Genomic DNA, 18,599 nt, shown 5'->3' on the forward strand with positions numbered 1-18,599 from the left:
CTGGTTAGTAAGCATTTTGTAAAAAAGAGTCTGGCTTATTAAAAATTAAGTAAACTGTAGCAGGGATATGTCTTTGGCCCCTCGAGCATTGCCTTGCAAATCACTAAGATAATGGTTGGTCTGCTGTTGGACTCAAATTCACCCTCCTGCCTGAAGAAGGGTCACTGAACCTGAAACATTAACTCCGTTTTTCCTGCACAGATACTGCCAGTCCCGCTGAGCTTTTCCAGCAACTTTGTTTTTGTTCACTCACCTTCCTGCTCCTTTATAATAGTGGACTTTTTCAATTGTTTAAAAGGTAGTCTATAATGTTTTATTTTTGCAAGTCCAAAGGAAGATACGTTGGATTATTAATAAAATGGGTCAGTACACTAAAACATTTCAAAGTTTATTTAAAGAACCATAGTAATGTTATCGTGAATGGGAGTTGGCCGTTAATGGGAATGAATGGGAGGTTTGGTGGGGACAAGCTTCAGAATATGAAAAGCAGAAATGGAAGAAGCATTTTATTTCCAAGAAAAGCGAACCCAAGTTTTGGTTTCTTTCACTATTCAAATATCAGTGAGTCTCTGTAAAATCTTTGTTAGGTTTGTTAGAATAACTTGTGTGGCAGTGAGCTCCACTGTAAATAATGTGGTTTTAGTGAGGGTACACTGCACATTCACTGGGATACTGCATGGCACAAGGACATACCAATGCAAAGAGAAATCTTAAAAACCTGGAATATTTTAAAACAAAAAAACAATTACAAGAATTTTTTGAAATTATTAAGGGATGGTTCAGGAGAGATCAGAGTTTTCTAATTCCTGTAATTGAGAGTTGTAAGCTTGTGGGTTTCATTTTGTGAGGCTTGTTTCTGTCTTTCCCACTATGTCAGCACACAAGTTTAGGTTGGCTAGGAGAATGTGGGGTTTTGGAAATGGGATTGATTCGTATACAGTGCGTTGTTTCTTCAAAAGAAGGTCAAATATGTCACTGATTGTACAATTCATTGTGCAGGGATTGAGGTGCCTGCAGGTTCATGTGCATTGTTCTTTGGAAGTAGTAGGACTTGTTGCGATAATAATTAACAAAGTTTTTGCAATCTTGGTCCTCATAATTGAAGGGATTGAGTACAGAAGCATGGAAGTTTTGCTGGAAACCTCTAAGCCTCCTTATAGGCCACATCTAGAGTATTGTGCTGAGTTCATAGAATCTCTCCAGTGTGGAAACAGGCCCTTTGGCCCAACAAGTCCACACTGATCCCCAGAGCATCCTACTCAGACCCATCCCCCAATCTACACATCCCTGAACACAACGTGCAATTTAGCATGGCGAATCCATCTAACCTGCACAAATCAAACATCGGTGAATCTTTGTAAAATCTTTGGGAGGTTTGTTAGAATAACCTGTGTGGCCGTGAGCTCCACTGTAAATAATGTGGCTTTAGTGAGGGTACAGTGCACCTTTACTGGGATCCTGAATCGCAGAAGGACACAGCAATGCAAAGAGAAATTTTAAAAACCTGGGATACTTTTAAAACAAAAAATAATTACAAGTGGAAGGAAACCCATGCCAACACAGGGAGAACGTGCAAACTCCACATAGACAGTCGCCCAAGGGTGGAACTGAACCCAGGTCCCTGGAGCTGAGAGGCAGCAGTGGTAACCACAGAGCCACTGTGCTCTGGTCACCACACTTTAATGAGGGTGTGAGGATCCCTGAAAGGCTTTGGCAAAAATGATTCCAGTGTTGGGCAAGGTTTTACCTGAAAGATGAGCATGAAAAAGTAGAATTATTCTCCTTGGAGTAAAGGAGATTGAGGGACAATTTGAATAAGGTGTTAAAGATAAAGACAGGGTAAGGTAGGCCATGAAACACTAGTTCCTATTAGTTCATGGCTCAAGGATCTAAGATCCTGGACAAGAGATTCAGGGGAATATGTTGCAGAATCAGTGAGTGGCAGTCGCCTAGAAAATGGTTCTGTTGAGAGTGAGAGTGTAGGAAGCAGGGACTAGGAATGATTCCAAAAGGAAATTGGATTATGCTTGTTGAGTTAATATTAAAACATAAAGGACAAAAGTTACAAAAGGTTATAATAAATATTGATGGGAAAGCAGAAGTGAAACCCACAAATGCAAAATAATGCAGATGCCAGAAATCTGATTCAAACACAGAATGTTGGAGAAACTCCACAGATATGGCAGCCTCTGGAAGATAGAAACAGAGTGAGCAGTTTGAGTCTGGTATGACTGCTTTTCAGAAATGAAGAAATGAATGTGTATGGTCAAAACTGAACCACCATTTTTTTAACATTTGGAGGATTCTTGTCAACAGTCAGGCTTTGCCGTTCAGGAATCGTTGTGGAATCGCACAGTAAATTCTGCAGTCTCTAAGCATAAAGAATCATGTATTACATCAGTTTGCAGAGATGTTAAGAAAAGAATGACCAAGACCATGATTTGGAGTTACTTCCTGTATAGACCTGAAATATGGGCTTTGAGAAAGGGGGGTAATCCAAAGAATAGGAAGTTGTGAAATTGATTGTGGAAAAGGATGGAGCAGGTTAGTTGGAGAGAACATCAGAACCACGAAGAACATGCCTAGATGATGGAAGAGGGAAGATTGTTGGTGAATATCATGAAGAAGAGGCATTAAGGCTGGATTGCTACATTCAAAACCACGAGAGCTTGCTGAAGGATGCGATTGAAATGAGATTAGTTGAATGTAGACCATAACGAAGAAAGAGGATGATGATATTAGACAACTTGGAAGTGAAAATGCAAGACTCCTATGAGCCAAAATAGAGATTGTTGGAACAGCTCAGCAGTTCTGGCAGCATCTATGAGAGAAATCAGAGTTAATTTTTCAGGTTGCATGATACTTCCTGAAAACTCCTATGACCGGTGAGGAAAGCGTAAGACCATGCGATGTAGAGGTATGAGCAGAGGACCTGGATTTAGTCAGTTTACTACCAAAAATACAGTGGCTGCTTTTGGGAAATAAACTTGATGGTTTCGGGTTAAATGACTATTGAGACCCATCAAGAGAGCCAGCATGGTTCTGTACACTGAATAAAATCCTGCTGTATTGCAATGTTGCTGTGTCTGCCTCGTGTAATCTTTATTTAGTGCCATAGAAGAAGTGACAACTGAGGCTTTTTTTTTCTCCTTTTGAGTCATATGGCGCAGAAATAGGCCCTTGGCCTAACATGTCCATGCCGACCAGGTTTACTACCTGTGCCTGGCCTATAACCCTTTTGTCTCCAAATACTTGTCCACATGTCTTTTAAATGTTGTAATTGTGCCTGTCTCTCCCATTCCCTGTGTCAGCCCAGACATGCACCACCCTCTGTATAAAAAAAGTTGCCCCTCCGTTTCAATCTAAATCTTTCCCATCTCACGTAAACTTATGTCCTCTATTTTTGGACTCTCTTACCCTTGAGAAAAGACCTCGGCTGTTAATCTTATAAGACTCTGTAAGGTCACCCTGCCCCCTTTTATGCCCCAGGGTGAGGGGAAATGTTCCAGTGTCTCACTATTTAAAGCAAATTGGATTTGTGTCAACATGTTGCATTTATTTGTAATCATTAACATTGTGAAATGCTGCAAGCTGCTTTATCAAGCAAGATTTAAAACCAAATTACAAAAGGACAAAGCAGGACAGGTGACCAAAATCTGAAGACAAGAGGTCAGATTAAGGAGCAGTTTTAAGTAGCAGGAATATGAGAATTTAAGATTGAGGCATCTGAGGGCATGGTTGCCAATAGTGGAGTGAAGGCAATCGTAAACCCTTGTCTTGAGGATAGAGTGTACTCAAGATCATGAGTTCCTGCCTATGGGAAGGAGGGGACGGGCAAGAGGCCAGTTTTAAACATTGTAAAATTTTGCCCTGATCACTAAGGATATAAACATGATGTACCACTTTGTCTTGTTTCTCTTCTCTTCAATCACTACACGGTACGTAATCGCGTGACTCAAGTGTCAACCCTGGGATGTTTCAGCCCCAAACCCCTCAGTTCTTTGCTGGTGAAATTTACCAAGGGTGTTGTTATCTCTAGTACTAACTTTGAGTTTTGCACTTCCTAGATGAAGCCAATCTGTGACCCAAGTAGCTTGAAAACAGCGTAGTTCTCTGGAGTATTTTGTTTCCATCTCCAATGAATAAAGCTCTTTTTTAAAAAGGAGCCAAACAACCAAGATTAAATCTGAACTTTTTGGCTGAGTGGTAAAAAGGAATATTTCTGAGACAGTTTAGTTTACTTCATCCCCAGTCATACTGAGATGCATCTAATAAAACAACACTGTACATATGGTGGGTTACTGTGGTTTGGTTAGGCAAATGTGATCTGTGGTATTATTTTAGTGTTTTGGAGTTTAATGTTTACAGTTTCCTTCGACTGGCCTTGCTTTTACACTGGAGGTTGGGGGCGAGGGAGGAAGTTCTGATGACGCTTGTTCTTTCTTGACTGGTGTTTCAAGAGAACTGAAATTGCTAGACAAAAGAACCGGAGGTCTCTTTAGTTTACCTTCCAGCATCCTGACAGTACAACAACAATGAAATTGTTTGAGGAGTATGTTTTAGCACTTTAAAAATTTGCTGACATGTCACACAAGCACCAGGAGATTTACAAGTTAATCTCTTAGGACTGCATGTGCATGTTACTGTGCTCTGAATAGGTTGTTTTGTTTGGCAAGTGTTAAACTATGCTTAAGGATTGAGCAATGATTATGTCAAAATTTAGGATTTGATGCTGCTTGGCCTGCTGTGTTCATCCAGCCCCACGCTTTGTTATCTTGGATTCTCCAGCATCTGCAGTTCCCATTATCTCTGATCAGGATTTTATTTTCACGCTTTTAAAGGTGCTTTAAGCCCCGTTCATTGTTAAAGTATCTGGGACGTTCTTTTTCTGACTTGGGTTGTTTTCTGTTAAAGCCCAAAAGTTTTTGCGAGATTTAATCTGTACAATTTGGTCTTGATGACATGTGGCTGTCAGTTCAAAGAAGCAGCTTTGTCATGTTTCAAGAATTTGAACTCTGCTCAAGTGAATCCAGAAGGGATGTATCTACTGGCTGGTGGTTCTAGAATCAGGATTTTTGGAACCTCAGGATAAGGGCATCTCATTTAAGACAGTGACGAAAAGGAGGAATTTCTTCTCTTGGACAGTAGTGAATCTCTGGAATTCCCTATTGCAGAAAGCCATGGAAGTTAAATCAGGTTCGATACAGAGATCAATAGATTTCTGGAGACTAATGACACCAAGCGACACCAAGTGATATGGGAACAGTGCAGGAACGTGGCATTGAGGTGATAAGTAACCATGATCGTATTGAAGGGCACGCAGGCTCAATGGGCTGAATGGCCTACTCCAGTTCCGAAGTTCTTGGTGGCTCACAATGTGTGGTTGCCTTTTTACAATTTGCCCTCAGGATGTGGCAGCACTAATTTTGATTTATTACTGCCTCATCTACTGAGAGTGAAATGTGTTGTTTTCCGTGCTATCGAGACAAATCATACCTCACGTAAGTACGTCAGTGTAATAGAACAGAATGCAGAATATGTGTATGGATATGATGGGCCAAATGCTCTCTATCTACACTTTTCTCGCTGCGTCGGGAAAGCAGCCACCATCAACAAACACCCTTCCCACCCTGGTTATAATCTCTTCCAACCTCTTCATTCAGGCAGAAATTACAAAATCTTAAACACATGTACCGACAGGTTCAGGAGCAGCTTCTTACCCGCAGTTGTTAGACTGTTGGACCTCTCAAATTTCAGATCTAATGTTGATCTTGCTTTTTGTGCATCTTCTCTGTCACTCTATGAACTTTGTATGGCATGATTTGCCTGTACTGCACGTGAAACACTAATTTTTCACTGCACCTAGGTATGTGTGCCAACAATAAATCAAAGCAAATCAAAAATCTTGAGCCATAGATAGTAGGAACTTCTATTGCTGGAGTCAGAGATAATGGTGTGGAACTGGAGGAACACAGCAGTCCAGGCAGCATCAGAGGAGCAGGAAAGTTTCAGCTCTGGACCCTTCTTCAGAAGATCTTGAACCACTGCAGTTTGTGCTGTAGATAGACCAAAAATGCCCTGAGGAAGAGAATTCCAGGAGTTTCTCCCAGAGTGGTCTGTATCCTTCTTTGCTGTAGTCCATTTTAATTTGCATGACAATGGCTCCTCCTCCGCTGGTTTGATGACTATTTCGCAGTTGGACTTCAGAACATGGATGGCGTTACATTGTACTTGGGTGACATTCTGTGCTACCTTGTGAGTGCACCTTAATAATCTGGTGCTGACGCATCTCCTGATGACTTGAAGTTAGATGTTGAGTCTAGGGCAGCGGCCTTGCGGAAGGGTCCAATTCGACTCTTTCTCCTTTATTGGTTGTTGCACCACGGATCTCTCTGTCGACTCTTCCAGTTCGTTGGTTGCCTCATTGGGCTTGCTGCTGAACTCTTGGATCGTGGAAGATTTCTTGAAACCTCATTCATTTGATTGTTTTCTCTGTCTGTTCCGAGACCAATGGAGTCATTTTGATTGTGGGACAGAAGTTGAATCCACGGCTGAGAACTTCTATTTTTCCCAATTAAAGGGTTTGGTAAGACAGGTTTATGATGGATTTCTCCGCGGTGGTACAAGTTTCAACTGTGGTACCATGAGAGACTTGACTACTGCTGGTGGTGATGCCAAGTTTCTCCAGTTGCTTGCTCTTGGTGTACATGTAGGTGATATCGCTCCATTGCCTTGTCTGCTTGGCAGTGCCTCATAGCCAGACATTGTATCCTGAGTGTAAGCTGAGAATATGAACTCTATCTTGATTTCAATGTTACGGTATCTGCTGTAGAACTGTGTACGAGATGATTGAGTGTGCCCCGGTCCAACACCCGGCACTTCCACATCATGACTCCAGATTTAGTCTTTAAACCACACATTTTGTGAGTATACATATTAGGTTTTGATGGGAATTAGTTTTTGTTTGTTTTGAAATATGGCATCCACTGTCTATTACATATTATTGATGGCGCGAGGTAGCGTTTGTATTTCATACTGGTGGGTTTTATTTAAAATGAGATTTTATTAGCAGTGTCTTTTGTGAGGTGCCTGTGCAGTTTAATTGATTTTGCATCACATGCTGCAGAATCTCTGAGCTGGTGAACCTCTACTGCAAAGGAATGCTGAGCATACAGTTATTGCCAAACTAACATATTGTGCTCCTGCTTCAGTGCCTTTTCTGTTCTCGTGGGTTGATCCTGCAATTGCACTTTCCTGCCCCCTTGCCCCCCCATCCCCCTCCCCCAACCAGTGCTTTATGAATAATGATTCATTAGGCACATGGCCATCGTCCATCCCAAGACCATCTGTTCAGTGAGCTAGCCATTGGGTCTTTGTAAGGACAAGTGCAAGTGAGATATGAAGGTGTTGAACATTGAGAAACTGGGAGACATGTGCGACTGCTGTGACCTTTTTGCAGGTTGACAGTTTAGAAGAGCATTGGAAGAGGTGATCAGAAAAGTAAAAATCTGCTGACTGAGAAAACAAATGTCAGTGTGCCTTCTCAGCCACTGTCATCTTGTGCAGCAGATAAACTGGGGACTGCCATGCCAGAGTGAAGGCTCCCGAGGAGCTCCAGGCAGTGTTTAACAGAGTTGAGCACTGCAGCACAAACCATCTTCTCTCTAAGATAACAAAGTGTGGAGCTGGATGAACACGGCAGGCTAAGCAGCATCTCAGGAGCACAAAAGCTGACGTGCTCCTGAGATGCTGCTTGCCCTGCCGTGTTCACCCAGCTCCACATTTGTTCTCTTGGATTCTCCAGCATCTGCAGTTCCCATTATCTCTGATACCATCTTCTCTCTTTTTTTTTTACCCCCATATTATTGGTGTTCCAGGGAAATCATTAGTATTTGTAACATTCCATTTTCACTCTTGTTTCTATCTGATCCGATGAATTCCATTTGTCAAGAGAAAATTAGAATTACAATTTCAGCAGTCCAGGGGCATATGTCTTCACACAAAGGGCAATTGGAACCTAGAACTCATTACTGCAACTAGTCTTTTCGGCTGGAGTCAATTAGGTATTCTGAAACCTGAGACCAGTAGATTTGGTTGCATAGACATACAGGGGTCAAATTTCTTTTTTAGTGCCTTTTTGAGATGTTTTTAAAGACCACCTTTTCATTTTCAGTGACTTTTTTTTAGATTTCAGAAGCTTGTTTTACATTTGCATTGATTTATTGATCAGTGACGTAGCCTGTGTAACTTTTTTTTCAGTAATACCCAAATTAAGTAAGTGGACATGTTTTGTTAAAGTTGACAGTATTAATTACAATAGTGTCCTTGCATTACTTTGCTGAAAGGCTAAAAACCCTTTTGCCCTGCCATTTGCAGTCTCTCTCCTTGGACCCAACCTCCATGTAACTGGACCAGACTCTGCACCTTTATCCTCCTCCCATTAGGACATTTCACAACAATACCAAAGTAATGGGAAATTATGTTGAATGAGAGAAGAGAGCTGGTTGGTTGACTCTGGTTAAAGGTGTGCACCAGTTAACATTTTTAAGGTGGAGGTAGATGGATTCTTGTTTGGCAAGCAATCAAAGATTAATCGGGGACAAATGGAATATGTAATTCAGTACACTAATTCAGCCAGGAGCTTAATGAATAGAGATGGAGCTTTGAAGAACCAAAGGGGCTATCTCTGCCCATAGTTTATATATTCATGATGATCATGTCACCCACAAGATGTGAGGTAAGTAGCAGAGTGAGTGGGTCAGAGAGAGTGGGAGAGCGGGTGAGAGAGAGAGAGAGAGAGAGAGGTTGTGTGGACATGTGGGATTGGTGGTGAACCCGAGCACCAGTCCGAGATGAAATAAAGAACTGTGGATGCTGGAGATCTGAAACAAAAATGAAAATTGGTGGAGCATCCCAGCAGGTCTGGCAGCATCTGTGAAGAGAGAAAAACACAGCTAACATTGAGGCTAGTGAATGTTCATTGACATGAATCATTGGCTGGTAAATGCCAGATACACCAGGGAAGCCAATATTTTTATCATTGCAAAAGATGTTCAGTTATGAAGTGAAATGTCTTTGATAATAATGAAATAGTTAATGATTAACTGATGATGAAACAGGTTGGATTGTGGACTGAGTCAATCATTCACCTAGCAGCACTCTCCTTTCATAGACTAAACATTCTCGTGAATTGGCCTGATGAGAACTAGAAGGAAAGTTTCAACAAAATGTCTGTTTGTTTTAAAACAGTACTTCAGTCTATACTACCAAATGACCACACTGTGTTTGGTGCATAAAGTTTGTAACCTCACGTGGAAGATGAGTTAGAAGAATTCAACAGTAGTCTCTATAATTATCATCACTCCATCAAACATACAGTGACACCTTACAGGGAAAGCATTCATTTCCTAAACACCATACGAAACAGACATATTGGAGCAACAAAAGTTAAATCTGTCACTCACTTCTATGTTCAAAAAGCCATCACAATAAACATGTTCTCCATAGACTGATGAAGTCAGAGCTAAATGAAAAGGGATTTCAAGACTACCAAGCATAGATTTAAGGTGAAAGGGGAGAGACTTAAAAAGGACGTGAAGGGCAACCTTCTTACACAGAGGATAGTTTGTTTGTGGAATGAATCCAGAGCAAGCGGTGGATGTGTGTTCAGTTACGATGCTAAAAAGACATTTGGATAAGTACATGAATAAGAAATGGAGGGATAAGGGGCAGGTGCAGGCAGGTGGGACTAGTTTAGTTTGGGGTTATGGTCAGCATGGACTGGTTGGACTGAAGGGCCTGTTTCCATGCTGTATGATTCCACGTAATTCAGTTTGTGAGATGAGACAGTACAGAAACACAAATCTTTAATGCCGCACAACTTTATTTAGTTGACAATATTCATCACAATAGTGTCCATGTGTTACTTTGCTGAAAGGTTAAAAGGCATCTTTCCCCCATTTGTAGCCTCACTCCCTGTACCCAGCCTCCTTATCTCATTACTGGACCAGACTCTGCACCTTGTACCTGAGCATCATTTACAAAGTCAAGTACTGTTTCTGATATTTGCCTGTCAATGATTTATAATGCTAGCAGAAGCCTCAGACTCTCACTCAGGCTCTGTATCCATTGACAGTCTCTGTCTGTCTGTCTGTCTCTCGCTGACCCACTTATTGTGCTGCATACCTCGAATCATGTGGGTGATGTTCAGTACTTTTCTCAGAAAAACTTACTAATGTCCCAGTTTTTTTTATTGTAAGGTTTGATGTTTAGTTGTGTTTGACTTCTTCATGAGATTTCAGAGTTTGTTTTGAATCTTTTTACATCATTTAATTTGTATGGGGGCATGAGTTCCTGGACAGGGTCAGCCACTGATTACCTGGAGATTTTGTTTGGTGACCACTGGTGTCTGGAAATGAGTAATTTCTAATAAATAAATGAAAGCTCACTATCCAGACTATGATGAACTGATTTATCTAATGAGCTTGGATGTTCCCTTGCTTTCTGAAAATACAAATTACTTATATCCACAGACACAGTCCTTCTGTGATTAACCTTATTGGTACATGAAAAAGGAAAAGCTCTCTGCTTTTAGTAACGATGCAAGCTCTTCTGAAAGCCCTCCAAATTGTGAGCTGACACCGGTTCTGTCAGCTAGTGTGGGTCACTGTCCTGGGTTAGTACATGCCACAATGGAATGTGATTAATTTCTTCACTCTAGGGACCAGTGATGTCGTGGGCACAAGTTGACACTCCTTACCTATCCCTCAGTTGCTGAGGAGCTAATGGTTGGTCACCTTACTTCTGGAGGTTTTATGCAATTTAGAAACCTTTCCAAAGAGGGGACGGCAAAGGAGAAATGCTTGCTGCAGGGAAATATCAAGGCTGGTAGAGAATGGAGATGGCTAGGAGAACACCTAGTTCAGTGTGAACTGTGCTTCAATGTTTTATCGAAAACTAAATTAGTTTTCTCTGACATGGCATTAGTTCATTTAGTTTCCTCTACCATTTGTCCTCCTGTCATCTATTTAATGGAAGTGTTTCCTGCAGTTTTCTGCTTGTTAAGGCCTCCAATGGAGAATGGAACTCTCACTGTAGCTGAAGAAGAAATGCTGGTTTCGTGGTGACTCTGGACAAATATTTTCTGTTGTTTTGATAACTGTTTGTCTCTTTCAACAGAATGAGTCATCTCTTTGTTTCACTCGTTACTTTCATCATAAAACTGGCAGCTGCTCAGGGCTTTTCAGATGGTGAGTGTGGGGCTTTGTTTGTCCATCTGACTATAGCTACAATTGTCTGCATCTGTCTGTCTGCCACTCCACAATCCTTCTCCTCCCTTCAACCCTGGGCATTTCATTCCTCCTTGGATTGTTCCTCAGGTTTGAGGACCAATTGCTCACTCTCCAGTGGCCACCTTTCAGGGAGTGGAGGGTTTGGGCTATGAGGAGAGGGGCTAAATAGACTGGGGCTATTTTCCCTGGAGCATTGGAGGCTGAGGGGTGACCTCCCAGCAGACTATAATATGAGGGGGATGCATTTGGTAAAAATCAAGGTATTTTTCCCCCCAGAGAGGGGAAGAACTTAAAAGGGACCTGAAGGGTAGTGTTTTCATATAGAAGGTGATGCATCTATTGAATGAGCTGACAGAGGAAGTGGTGGAGGCTGGTATTGTTACCACATTTAAAAGGCATCTGGATGGATATATGAGCAGGAAGGGTTTAGATGGATATAGGTCAAATGCTGGCAAATGGGACTAGGTTAGATTGGGTTGTCTGGTTAGCACGGATGCATTGGGCCAAAGGGTCTGTTTTGAATGCAGTATGACTGTAACTCTTGTGCCCTGATCTCCCTGTCACATTATGGAGCAGGTGCTGCTTTAAAGGCTTGAGTAGATGGTATGCTTGAAAGTTTATATGTTGTACCCTACGTCCCAACTTTGTCTCTAATCATTCCCAAAGGAACCTTGTACATTTCTTTCGATCATAAGCTGGAGACTCTGAAGTCCATGAGGATGTTTGAGCTCTCCCTAAAATGATTCTGCTGTCTTGGGAATCTTCTGCAATGACCGAACTCTGTATACAGTAGCTGCTTAGGGAGTCTAGTAATGGATACTTACCAAATCAATTAGATCATCTAAATTGCACGTCTACAGAGCACCAGGATCCCTACTGATGTTCATCCAGCTCCCTCACACTTTATCAGTATCTGTGCAAAAACAGTGCAGTGATTCCCTGTTCCATGTCTTTTGCAGGTGATTTGAAGATTGAATGTGTGAAAAATCAGATCACTGTGAAGTTTGGAGAAGATCTTGTTATTCCCTGCTACCATCACTTTGTGGATGAACCCAGTGCCATTACTTTCAGTTGGATGAAGATGGACACTGTGGGTGTTATCTACAATTATACAATGAGCCACAGCAGCCTGGAGGAGCAAGAGCCCAGCTACAGAGACAGAATCGAGGTCTTTGACAGTGAGATTCCGAAAGGGAATGTGTCACTGAGATTGAGGAACGTAACTCTGTCTGACTCGGGTATCTACAGACTCTCCGTTGCCACACGATCCCAAAGCACTGAGACGATGGTTGCTGTGGGAGTAAGAGGTAGAAACCAGTGAAATGTCCTCTCATTTATTCGGTACACTGGACTGAGCCTTATAGCTACACCGACACTCCATCAGCCCAACAACCCAGAGAGTGGGTGCTGTACTGAGTTTTCCTGTTAATATCTTGAAGACTTCGATCAGATCATTCTTCAAATTTCTAAATTGTAAAGACAAAGGCCTAATTTGTATAATCTCCACTCAAATATAACCCTCATGTCCAGGTATCATTCTTTTAAACAAATGTTATACTCCATTCAAGTCTATATACCCATACTGATTCTCGTGTACAGATCTGCTCACAGTACTCTCACTGGGGACTAAGCAGGGTTTTATATAATTACAGTATAAATTGTACATCCTTACACTCCAGTCCACAAGATTATTAAGGCCATTATTCCATAAGCTTGCTTGATCATTTTCTGTACCTGCTTATGATATTTTGAAGATCTCTGGACCTGCACCCACCAAGTCTGTGTAGACATTCACTGTATTGAATTTCATACTAACTAGGAAGTACCCTGATCTACCCAAATTCAGTCCAAAATTATAACCTCACACTTGCTCACATTGACTGAGTAGAGGCTTTATAGAATAACAAAGCAGCAAATAAAAATCGAGAAGAGAGCAGATTTCCAAGTCTGCCTGGAATTGATGTCATTACAGTCCTCCCCCTTCTGACAGTAGCAAAGAACCCAACTTCTTGACACTACATAAATGTGCAATTATCAATTAGAATCAAATAATCATGCTTTCAAATTGGAGAATTGGGCATAAAAAAAATCTAGAAAACATTCCAGTGTCTATGCTGAGGAGGCGCTGCATTGTCACAGGGTTGATTCTGAGAGCTTTGAAAGATGGTCTCGGTTCTGATGGTGCCAGGGATATTTATATTTTTCTAAAAGTGACAGAATATGAGCTCAGATTTACCACAGAATAGCTTATTACCAGGCAGAGAATGTTTGGAGGTGTTGAAGCCATATTAAAGGGCTCCTGGGGCTTCGATGAGCTATAATTGAGATGATTATTGGGTAAGGGACCCCACATGAAATGGAAGAGACGTGACAGATGTTTGCTTTTCCCTCACAGCTGTAGGTGCACAGCCGGTCATCCGCTCGCATATTACTGATCAGGGCTTCTCCAAACTGGTATGTGAGTCCTCGGGATGGTTCCCAGAGCCCACTGTGATCTGGGAGAATAGCCTGGGGGTGCAACTGACACAGTATGCACACACGGAGACAATCAATAGAACCGGTGGGTTTCTCCACATGAGGAGTACGATTGGACTAGACCACGGACCGATCAGCAATTACACCTGCACTATGATGGACCAGCACCTGAATGAGGCGGTCTCATTTGTTTTTGTTGTTCTGAGTGAGTATTGTATACTTAAATTGTGCAGGCCTCCTTGTGAGGATCCCCTCAGCAACTGCAGTGAAGACTACACCAAGCCACAGACTGTATATTGCCTGTCAGTTCCCATTGAGTGAGGAGGACCTGCTGTTTGTTGTTGGAGCTGGAAATGTTCCGAGTTTGCTGACAGTACGAAGAAGCCACAATTAAAAACATCAGAACTCTGAGCAGGAAGAGGCTCACACCCCATACTCTTTCAACAAGTTACTAATAAATTAAACATCTGTCTGTGCCTTAAATTGTTGTTTGCTAAGTCAGGAATTACTGTGTGTGAATGCCATGGGGCTACAAAGTCAGATTACTTGAATATTTCTGATGGAGTTCGGTTTTACTTAATGTGAGGAAGTGACACGTCAACCACTTTGACCCCAAGCATGTTGATAGCAAGCAATCCAGGGAACAGTGCATTTTCTAATCTGCCTGTTCAGTAATGTTATTACATATATACCTCTGGGCCAGGTAGGAATTGACCCTGGGTTTCCTAGTTTAGAGGTAGGGGCACTAACACTGCACTGGAAGATCCTTGGGATCTTCTTTTGTTCTTATTCCTAGAAGTGTTGTCGCACAAAACCAAATAACTTTCCTACTACTGACTGGAGTCCGCTTTGTTATATTTTCTAATCAGCCTGCTTAGAGATGTTATTACACATCTCCTAGAGCTGGTAAGGCTTGAACCTGTGTCTCCTGGCTCAGAGTGAGGGATACTACCATTGCTCCACAAGAACCATGTTTTCTATGTTCTAACCTTGGGGAATAGTCTGAACATGTAGATCAGCTGAGATTTCATTGTGCAGCTAAGTTGAGCAACTGAATGGCCAGCACATTGTATATTCATTTTATTGTATGGCCACAATTGGTCAGTATATTATGCAGGCATTGGGTAGTCAGTGATGGGAACAAGAATATTTTTGGTGTGAGGAACAAGCAGTGTTCAAATTAGTATTTTTTTTCAACCACCCTGTAATTGACAGCAATCACCACTTGTCTTAACCACAATGAAAAGTGGAGGGAAGAAGGAAGGAACAGTTGGGGAGCCCAATGCCAATCCATACTCTGGTTTCAGTTCCCAGACTCACTGACTGGAGTAGTGGGAGGGGGTTGTTAGCTTCTCCCAAGAGTCCTGATTTTTTTTTTTGTATATATTATTATATATCAAGGCATGTAGAAGGAGGGAAGGCTGCGTATAGTAAAGGTAGCTGCAAAGTGTTAGAGAGACTGCCACAGCTGATGTGGAACTATGGCAGACTTTCTGCAATACAATTCTAGTGGCCAAGGATTATACGTGAGGTTCACATACCACAGCTGATGTTTTAAAGATCATCTTTGAGAAGGATGGAAAAATCTTGGTTGATGAAAGGCAGAGTCACCAATGAAGTTCTGGAGATACACAAGAGTCTGAGAATTGGAGCGGTGTAGCAATCTTGAAGGTTATGGAACAGAGGAACAGTTTAGTGATTAGGAGTGCTGGGGAGGGGGCACATGGAAGAGCTGAAGTCTAGAGAATGATTTGAAAACCATGATGATAATTTCAGAATCAAAATATTGCCAAGCAGGGAGTCAAAGTAGATCAGCGAGCAGAGGGTGATAGCTGGTTGGGATATAAGAGGAGTTAAGACCCTAGAGTTTTGGACATGGCTTTAAAATATTACAATAATATTAAACTAAAAGCTGCTGCTGGAGTGAGGCAATGAAGGTAAAGTGAGGTGAAGAGGGCAGCTCTTTGAGATGGTTATTCAAACAAAGGATAAATTAAATTCTCTTCCTTGTCGCCAAACTTATCTAGCTTTCCACTGAAGCTACTGTGTACAAAGCACCAGAGCAAATTCAACCCTGTTGTACTTCTTTATCTTCATCCAGTTCATGTGGAAACCAACTGGTGAGCAACCAGGCAATGTGGAACTGCAGTAAGTCCTGATATAGCAAACAACAGACATCCTGTCGCATACCGGAGAATGGTCACTGGAGCCGAAATGTTAATTCTGCTTTCTCTCCACTGATGCTGCTAGACCTGCTGAGCTTTTCCAGCAATTTCAGTTTTTTATTTACTCATGTGACGTGGGCATCACTGGCTGAGTCAGCATTTATTGTCCATCCCTAGTTACCTTTTGAGAAAGTGGTGGTGAACTGCTGTGTTGGACCGTTGCAGCCCATGTGCTGTAGGTAGACGCCCAGTGCTATTAGAGAGCCGATTCTAGCATTTTGGCCCAGCAACACTGAAGGCTTAGGAACATTATCCCCTGCAAGTTTCCCTCCAAACCACAATACATCCTGACTTTGGGGTAATTTCCCATGTCTCTGCTGCGCATGACCCTCTAGTTGAAAGAGGTCGTGGGTTTGGAAGTTTGGAAGCTGTCTGAGCATCTTTGGTGAATTGCTGCAGTGCATCTTGTAGATGGTACACACTTGCTACTCAACATCAGTGGTGGAGGGAGTGGATGCTTGGGGATGCAGTGCCAATCAAATGGGCAGCTTTGCCCTGGATGGTGTTGAGCTTCTTGAGTGTTTTTGGAGTTGCATGTATCCAGGCATGTGGGGAGGATTCCATCACGCTCCTGACTTGTGCCTTGTAGATGGTGGACAGGCTTTGGAGAGTCGGGAAATGAGTCACTCACTGCAGGATTCCCAGTCTCTGACCTGATCTTGTATCTACTATACTTATATGGTTGGCCCAGTTCAGATTCTGGTCAATAGTAAGCCCCCAGGAAATTGGTAATGGTGGAATTCAGTGATTGTAACACCATTGAATGCGATGGTTAGATTTTTTTTCTTGTTGGAGATGGTCTTTGGCCGGTTAAACTGCTCTCAGTCTGGCTGTCTGTCTGTCTCTCTGTCTGGCTGATTCTGATTAATGCTGAACTAACATTAGGAATATTTTCTTCGACTTCCTGCTCCTGTTTTTTTTTGTCCCAGTTGCAGGATCGCCTTGGAATATCGTAGTCGGGACCGCTGGGACCATTGTCTTTTCTGTGATTTTGGCTGTTTCAGTTTACTGGAGTTGGTAACAAGATGGAAAAGTAGGTATTTCAACCCATACTCGTCAGCTGTCCAATAACATGCAGTCAGTTAATAGTGGCTGGAGGAAGCCATTCAGCCCCTCAGCTGCATTCTGCCATTCAGATTGTGACCAGTCTGCATTTCAAGTTTATTTTATCTGCAGTGGTTCTGTATTCCCTGATGCACTGAAGCAGCAGAAAATCGATGCCATTCAGTGCTGGAAAAAGTTCACGGCTCCCTCAGAATCCACATCATTTTGTTAGAGGGAGGTCCTGGCACCCCTCCCTTTTGGTGTGAGGAAGCACTTCCCGATGTTAGCACTGAATGGCCTGCCTCAGATTTTATAGTTTTCTCCACCTTGTTCTGGAGTTACCACACCCCAAACCTGGCATTATCTGTGTTTTAACCCCACTGCGAAGCCTCTCCAGCATCAGCAGTTTCTACCAGTTCCCACTATTTCTGAGAGAAAATCATTTCTGTCTGTCTGCATCCTCGATTCTTGTTATCATTTTAAATACCATGCCCACAAAACTCAAATTAATACAAGGTTTGACCATACATTCAAGGCTTTCAGCCCCTGCATCATTGAAATGACTCTGTGCTCCTCCCTTTCTGAGAAGTAGTGCCCAAAACTGAACATACTCATTTATTCATTGACAAATGTCAAGCTTGTTCCTCAGTTAAATCGAGGTTTACGTGATTGCCTTTGGGCATCCCGGAGTATTTCAGGAGGGATATCCGTGAGGGATATCAAACTGGTGAATTAAACCCTGTATGGGTCTGTGGATGGAGCTTGATTAGTCAGCACAGTGTTTTATCTTGCATTATTTTTGGTTGCTAATGGATTCCTGTCACTGTATGTTTTACGCATTAAACCGCCGTTTAAATATTATGAATGTTTTGTGATTGACATAATAGCATAGACTTAGTATAACTGGAATAATTTACATCATGGTTTCTCATATTAGGACACTGCATGTCAAATGAGTATTAATCCCTGTTTTCCTTGACAGGTTTTCCTTGTGTGACTGTCTCTGAAGACCTGTTTGTTTAAGGGACACACCTGGTATGAACACAAGATGAGATGCAGTGGTTGGAAGGAAATTATTTCTGCCCAGTACACAAGCATGTTCTGCTTCTTCCTTGAAGACGCCGGAGCCAACAGAATTCCAGCACTCTATTTCCTGATTGTTGTTCTTCTGCAAAATTAGTGCCTTTTTTTAAAGAAAATAAGCTTATTTTTGCACTTTACAGTGTGGCCTCAGCACTGTGTGTGTGTGAAATTTTAACATTAACCATGCTTGTCATAGTGATGTTGACAAACCTAACCCACTTATAACCAGGAGCTCTGCAGCTCAGAATGAAGTGATTTGTACTAATCCATGAATATCTGCTTTCCCCTTGCCATCACAGTTGAGGATATGAGGCTCCACCGTTCATTCTGTTTATCATGTTACAAACTGTGTATGACTTATCTCAGTTCATGTAGGTTTTCAAAAGTCTTGGACTCTATTCCCTTTCCACTGAGCATGACCTAAACTTGCAGAATTCTAAAGAAAGCATTGAAGTAAATTCTCCTCTGCCTAGGTTACCTT

General features: G+C 42.0%; 1 protein-coding gene across 1 annotated transcript in view; it reads left to right on the forward strand.

Annotated features, from left to right (window-relative positions):
* LOC125454737 (uncharacterized) overlaps nucleotides 1-18,599 on the forward strand; it is a 64,300-nt gene that overhangs the window by 13,221 nt on the left and 32,480 nt on the right. Inside the window, exons 2-6 of the mRNA XM_059648861.1 lie at nucleotides 11,179-11,249; nucleotides 12,251-12,598; nucleotides 13,687-13,971; nucleotides 15,868-15,886; nucleotides 16,921-17,008. Of these exons, the coding sequence (XP_059504844.1) occupies nucleotides 11,179-11,249; nucleotides 12,251-12,598; nucleotides 13,687-13,971; nucleotides 15,868-15,886; nucleotides 16,921-17,008 (811 nt within the window). The remainder of the gene's footprint in view (nucleotides 1-11,178; nucleotides 11,250-12,250; nucleotides 12,599-13,686; nucleotides 13,972-15,867; nucleotides 15,887-16,920; nucleotides 17,009-18,599) is intronic.

The sequence above is a fragment of the Stegostoma tigrinum genome, chromosome 9, assembly GCF_030684315.1.
Source record: "Stegostoma tigrinum isolate sSteTig4 chromosome 9, sSteTig4.hap1, whole genome shotgun sequence".
NCBI lineage: Eukaryota > Metazoa > Chordata > Chondrichthyes > Orectolobiformes > Stegostomatidae > Stegostoma > Stegostoma tigrinum.